This window comes from Apium graveolens, chromosome 4, assembly GCF_009905375.1.
Source record: "Apium graveolens cultivar Ventura chromosome 4, ASM990537v1, whole genome shotgun sequence".
In the NCBI taxonomy this organism is placed as follows: Eukaryota; Viridiplantae; Streptophyta; class Magnoliopsida; order Apiales; family Apiaceae; genus Apium; species Apium graveolens.
The window spans coordinates 301,224,033-301,231,027 of NC_133650.1; the positions used below are offsets into that span (position 1 = coordinate 301,224,033).

Here is a 6,995-nt window from a genome sequence, read left to right on the forward strand (position 1 = left end):
ACCACTTTATCAGAGAATGCGTGGACCGTGGGGAAATCGTATTAAGACATGTAAGTGGAGAGTTACAGCGGGCAGATTGTTTAACTAAACCTCTGGCAATAGCAAGGTTCGAGAAGATGAGAACTCTGTTAGGAGTGAAAGACTTGACCAGACAAGTTTCAGCTTAAGGGGGAAATTGTTGCAAAATAATCTGAAACCTGTCTTAGTGTTTTGTTTGTTTTAGGCGTAGGTGTGTGTGTGTTTTGTGTTTACACGACTCGGTCGTGCAAGGTCGTGCAAGTAGCTCCGTCTTAGTAGGATCATGCTGAATAAACGTTGTTAACATTGTGATGTAGTCAGTTTAGTGGAGTCCTAGTTTGTAGCTTTCTGTTTTTCTGTTTTCAAGTCATTCTATTTATTATGTAATATCATTATCAGAAGTAGAAGTCATTTTTTGACAAGCAAACTTTGTGTGCTTATTTTCTCAGCTTTATATCAAACAGTTAATATATATATATATTGAGTATAATCGTATTAACAAGATCATTGCTGTAAAATTATAAGTCATCAAGATGTAAAATTTTGCAGCTTGTCAGAAATAGTGTTCCATTGATGTACTGGTTTTTTTTAAATAACAATTAGGCTTATAATTTTAATAAATCTTGAATTGAGTGAGAATCGAAAATTTCTGAATAATCGACAATCGAATCGAGGATGCAGAACGACATGATAGAAGATAAACTTTTACCGTTTGAGTTCTGTACAGTTAATTACAGGTTCTGTCGGCTGAATACAGTAATTATAGCTCTGCTAGCCCTATTTTTGAATGTGCTTTTAATTTAAGCCTTTGACACTTAAACTTTATTTTTTGATTCTTTAGAGATGTGCATTGCATAATGTGTTAAATAATACTCCCTCGGTCTCTAAAAATATTTCATATTTGTGTTAGACACGTTTGTCAATACATATTTTTGATTGATAATATTTTAATTTCGTAATAGTGTTAAATATAAAAATTTCATTCTATTAAAATACTCATAAATACGAATCCAACGAGAACACTAATGATTGTATTTGATCTTATAGATTAGACATAATTAAACTTAAGAATAGTGTTCAAAGTCAATATAGAAAAAGTATATGGGGACGGAGGGAGTATGACCACAAGGCACATGCTGATGATGAACATATATGCTTATATCTAGATATCAATCACATTATCATGGTAGCTGTATAATTCCTGCTCATAATCGATTTTTTATTCTCACTTTTCTCTCAGTTCTTGCCTAAATGAACCTCAGTTAAATAAAGCAAGTTTTATTGCATATAAATTCATTCATGGTACAACAACATATTGATAGGGTCTTTCTCTTTAATAAATAGGAATGCGCCCTTGCTATGATCTAATCACGAATTGTTACATCCACTTTATAACATTTACAATCTAAAACTGAGAAGGCCCGAACAGTACGCACGCTAGATTCTTGTTGATGCAAGGAATCTTCTGAATATGTTGTCTGCTTGATAGATAGATTACTCAGAAATTCTCTGATCATGGGCTTATACTTTTCTGCTCCCTTCACAATTAGAAAGAACAGAATCCTGTATGTAGCCACCATCAACAGTAGAATTGTCATATCGACCCACTTAGAATAACTGTTATCCACTTGCCAGATATCTTCCAGGATTTCGTCACCTGTTATCGTACGAGGTCCTCCAGCCTTTTCATTAGGAAATGTCAGGCCTATGTATTCATTCTTGTAAAACCCTTCAAATGCATACTTGTGGAAGGAAATGTAGTACATTGGGTATTTCCAGAATGGCTTAGGCATATCATCTGGTAATCGAAAGAATCCTCCATTTAATATCATTATGCCTTGAATTCCAGCACCTGATATGATTCCCATGAGAAAATCTGGTACAATGCTAGCCACCACCATCATCAGGCTCTCGACCAGTATCATGCAGACAAAGATTAGTAAGGCATAGTACACAAAATGACCAAATTCCTTCTGGAGACCAACAAGATAATAAGATATCACTCCTGGTATAAGCCCGATCAGCATTAAGAAAGGAAGTGATGAAAATGTGTTTGCCACAACAAATGCAGCTACACCGTAGTGTCCATTCAATCTTTCTCTCGAGAAGATCTAACACATAAATTACATCATGAGCAAATTAGTTTCAAAGTTTCAAAGATGAGAATATATTTTAAGTTAGGCTAACCTTCATATCTTCTACAAAGGAAGGAAAACCACCAATGGCCATAAAAGTCAGAAAGGCTGCAATAAACATGAGCATTGAACCTCTAGCCTGTAGATTATGCCAACTATTTAGTGAGACACCGTTATTATGAAGTTCTACTAATAAATTATAAATCTATCGATTGTGCCACCCAAAAACGAATCAAGGTTACCTGAATAGAACCATAAGTGTGGCCAACGTTGCGAAATAAAGTACCTAGGCAGAGGGCGAGTGTAATATAGACTATTAAGCGAAGCCAGTAATACCCTAGATCCCTGTGCATGTTGAGGAAGGATCTTTTAGTAAGAACAATGCATTGAGTAAAAAAGCTTGCTTGGCTTCCCTTACTCTCCACAGTTCCTACATTCTTCAGCTAGAAAAAGAGACATATTTGTGTTAATAAAGTAAAATATATATGGTATACATAAGTTGTCATCATCAAACGCTTGCATGAAACAGAATAAATAATGTTAATGAAATGCTTGTGTACCATGTGACATATCTCAGAAACTCGATTCTGAACTTGATGGCTCTGATCTGATGATTGAAATGCCTTGACAAGAACATTAATAGCTTCCGTAGCAGTTTGGCCTCCATTAATTGTTTGCTCATCTTCCTAATTAAGATGTGTCCCATATGGATAGTTCTTAATAACTGATTATGCTGAGGTAATAAAGAACTATTTTTACAAGCTAGCTATAGGCAACAAGCTATAGGCAACAAGCAGAACCAGATTGTTACTTACAGTGTCAAAATCTTTGTTGATAGTTCGGAGGAAGTGATCAGAGGGGTTCCTCATTGGTGGGCATGGGAAACCATTTGATGTGAAAAACTGCAAAAAAAAAAAAAAGAAAGATTTTAGATCAGGAAGGTACTCTCATAATGCTCGAAGCTTTGATCATCTCGAGTGATGATACCTCATTTGCTCTTCCAGTTGGGCCAAAGTATACTTGTCTACCTGAAGATAAAAGACAGAGATTATGAAAAAGCTCAAAGACTTCGGCACTAGGTTGATGAATGGAGGCTATAATGGTTCTTTTGTCTTGTCGAGCTAGTGTTATGATACGGCTCATGACATGATAAGATGCTGCACTATCCAAACCACTGGTAGGCTCATCCAGAAAAAGAAGACTAGGGCGTGTCAGGATTTCAATGCAGATGCTAACTCTTCTCTTTTGTCCACCACTCAGACCCTTTACAGTCCACCCTCCAATCCTTGTGTTCATGGCATTCTGTAAACCCATATCAATGATTGTTGTCTCGGCTCTTTCTCTCTTTTCAGCTAATGGCATGGAATCCGGGAGTTGAAGTTGAGCAGAGAAGTATACTGCTTCCCGGACAGTAAGTGTAGTCATCAGTGAATCATCTTGAGTTACATATGCCTACATCATTCAAAATATAAGTATACTTCATAATTTTAATGAACTTAACATTGTCTAGTCTGTTGTCATTCGACTCATTCTAATTTTCAGAGTTAAATAGTGTAGTCATCAGTAAACCTAATCAATGATCAGCTGGAATGTGATTTCCATCCATTTAACTTACTGAAGTGCCAAAGGCCAGCGTTTGTTTGCGGCCATTGATTAGGATATCTCCACTTTGCTTCGTGTTTGAGCCTAGCCTCCCTGAAATGTTTGAACATTGAGCAAAGTTGTTACTGTATATAAACTACTCAAAGTCCTTATTATGATTTTGGAACCTATCTTTTCCTAGTGTTTGCTTATCTGTGAAAGAAAAAGCTACCACGTACATGTTATGTGCTCGGTCGGAACCAAGAAGGGCTAACCTAGGCTGAAACCTCTGTTCAGCTGTCAATTTTTAGTAAGATTTTTTTTTAATATTACGATTTTAGTGAAAAATCAGTAGAAATTTTAATTTAAGCCCCATCTAGCCTCTAAAATTTAGCGTTAATTCATTAAAGCCCCGGGTATTTTGTGATCCGAGTTCCTGCCCTAGTTATGCAGTCATCTGTTGTCTGCATTTAGTTACTCTCTTACCTTCCATGCATATCTCTTTCACACATCACTACACAGTACAAAACGAACTCATTCAGTTAAATATAGACATTGCTACTGATAGTTACGAATTCAATCTCGTATGTAACTATGACACTAGCCACTAGGCATAAATATAACTGCAGATGTAATTCACTTAATTTGGAGAACATTTACAAAAAATGAATAGTGAATGTAATAAGTAACATGTGTTTCACGCTTCAGTGTTTGAATATTCTTTTCATTTTTAAAGGACCAAGTTGTTGTAGCAAATCTTTTACTGGTTCTTGTGAGACTACATACATGCACTTATCACGCGGAGATGTGAAGGCCACTGATGGTGAAAATAGACACATACCCCACTGTGTCTTTCGTTTCTTCCCGGGTGGCTTTTCATCAACCTTATTTCCCCTTGATCACTTCAATTTTAGTGACCACTTTACGGTATATACATATGTTTAAACAGTAGTAAGAATTGGTGTATAAAAAATTTGTACAGAATAATATGATAATTGATGTTTGATATTTTAATTGTAATTATGATGTTTTAATTGAAGTTGTTGATGTGAATACATGAAAGCATTCCAATTAAAATCTAACACATGTCATTCTGTACAAAACCAAATTTTGTATTAAATTATGTACATCAAGCATTTTTCATGTTTAAATATGTACGTTGTGTTAAGACTACCGTCACACTAGCTTGCTACTTGGAAAATATAGGGGTATAAAATTGGTTACCAAAATAATTACAAAATATCATGTGTCTTAGCGCCAGATTTTAATTTGCTAAATAAAAATGAACCCATATTTACACCAATAACACCCATCAAACTCACATTATTTGTTAACATATTTTGTATTTTCTTTTTTTTGCCTTTAGCACTAGTCTTGCTACTTACTCTTGCTACTTATATCTCTCAGACTCTTAGCTAAAAAAAATTCACTTTCAGGTTTGCTGTATACACATGTGATAGTAACCTAAGTCCAGTATAACAAATGATGTATCTGGTAGACGCTGATAAATACAAGACGACGCATATAAAAATAAGAATTTACACGCAAATCTCGTGTTAATTAACTTGAATATAAGAGTTAAATTTACTTTGCATCCAACTTCTGAACAAATGAATTTTAATATATGCAAATTCTTATTAATAAAAATACGGGATTTTGCGGTCGAACATTTCTACCGACACATTTCCAACAAAAAAATAAATTTTGCATGCCAAACATTTCCTCCCGATTTTGAAGTCAGATGAAAATTTTAACGGTTCATCACACCTTTTTAAAGGTTTAACATCAAACTATCACACTTTTCACATTGAAATTCATTTTCCTCACATTATTTAACGTTAACAATGCATTTTATCAGAAAAAATGTGATAGGTTGCACTGTGACCTGTTTTTTAAACTAAAGGATGGCGGAAAGTGTTTTGTTTGAGAAGTTAGGAATGTAAACTCATGTGTTTACCTCAAAATAAAACTAAAACTAGAGTAAAAACATAATTGTGTTGTTTGTGTACCTGCTAATGTATCAAGAAGAGTGGACTTGCCACAGCCAGAAGGACCCATGATAGCCAAAGACTGACCAGGTTCAACATACCCGGTTAGTCCCTGCAGTATCGGCCGTCGACCACCTTTCTTAGATGGCACCGTCACCCACACATCCTTCCATGTTATGTATATTCTGGCGCCTTCATCTCTATCTGCACTCTGCACTCGTTCAATATCCGATACTCTCGATGCTGATCTATGTTTACATGATTTTTTGTGATCATCCTGTCGTAGGGAGGGCGCTTCATGGCGGCTTGCATTCGTAATCTGAGGCACCTGCGGCACAGAAATTGCAGAAGCGGCACTCGTATATGGAAAGTTATTAAGATTACTAGTGTCATTATTAGGATACGGATTGTAATAAACATGATCCTGATGCGGAGGAGGGGCAATATTTCCCTCCTCCGCGTGTTTTTCATCTGACATGAACTCTAACAGAAGAGTTCTAGTTGGGTTTACAGCAGGAGTCCATATAGGAATCTTGACTGTAGAGTCCATGCTCACTCTCCTCTATAGTTTTCACGAGTTCTCGTGGTGCTTTAATCTAGGGCATATGAGTTCATTTATAGGGGTTTACGTTGGGATTTTTTCATTAAAATATTAATGATATTTGTGGCCCTGATTTTCTTATCGTGATTTTAGCATTAGCTTGTAAGCATCGATCGGCATGTCTGAACAAAATGTGGAAGAAATTAATTAGAATATTAATTATTATAAACAAACAAATTTGTGTGTACAATGTGAAAGGAACATGCTAACTGATATTTTAATATCTCTGTACGACATTTTTGGTGTTTATTTGCACATATTCGTTTGATTGGCGTTTTACTTGTGTATGCTACCCTACATTCATTTGACTAATGGTTACCACCACAACTTTCACTTGACTCACTATTCAACTATCATGCTTCATAGTACTTAACTTTGTCCATTTTTATAATTTTGTTAATCTAACTGCAGTGCTTCCTTTTGCAAAATGGTTTTCAACTGTTGATGTGTAACATGTATATTTGATCATTTTTCTGATAGTGAGTTGGAACATATTTACATATATAGGTGTTCACAAACTAAAATGTGATAAATGTTACGTCATATTATTTGGGAACGGATTTAGTGTACGCTAATGCTCCGGAGAATAGACGAAAACATAAGGCTGTTTGGGTAAGTAGTAATACCATACTTAGACGGTCAAATTAATAGACCTATAACCAAAGATAAATG

The 6,995-nt window shown here is 35.4% G+C and overlaps 1 protein-coding gene across 2 annotated transcripts; it reads right to left on the minus strand.

Moving 5' to 3' along the window:
* Window positions 1–1,280: 1,280 nt before the first annotated feature.
* On the minus strand, window positions 1,281–6,373 carry LOC141721411 (ABC transporter G family member 1-like). Of its 2 annotated transcripts, none has more exons than XM_074524337.1 (8): window positions 5,744–6,373; window positions 3,769–3,848; window positions 3,141–3,605; window positions 2,969–3,055; window positions 2,714–2,839; window positions 2,396–2,590; window positions 2,206–2,292; window positions 1,281–2,129 (listed from the first exon to the last, which is right to left on the minus strand). In XM_074524337.1, exons 1-8 carry the CDS (start codon window positions 6,270–6,272, stop codon window positions 1,383–1,385), a joined length of 2,316 nt encoding a protein of 771 aa, XP_074380438.1. In that variant the 5' UTR covers window positions 6,273–6,373; the 3' UTR covers window positions 1,281–1,382. The 2 variants fall into 2 exon arrangements, with proteins under 2 accessions (XP_074380438.1, XP_074380437.1); XM_074524336.1 differs by having other exon boundaries at window positions 2,396–2,596.
* Window positions 6,374–6,995: the final 622 nt, after the last annotated feature.

Bases quoted from the DNA above. Each gene is read 5' to 3' on its own strand.
- LOC141721411 (XM_074524336.1), bottom strand. From the start codon at position 6,272: ATGGACTCTACAGTCAAGATTCCTATATGGACTCCTGCTGTAAACCCA. The intron at 3,849-5,743 runs GTACACAAACAA...CAAACATTTCAG, and splicing joins TCTTCTTGATACATTAGCAG to GGAGGCTAGGCTCAAACACG. The intron at 2,130-2,205 runs GTTAGCCTAACT...TTTATGTGTTAG, and splicing joins CCTTTGTAGAAGATATGAAG to ATCTTCTCGAGAGAAAGATT.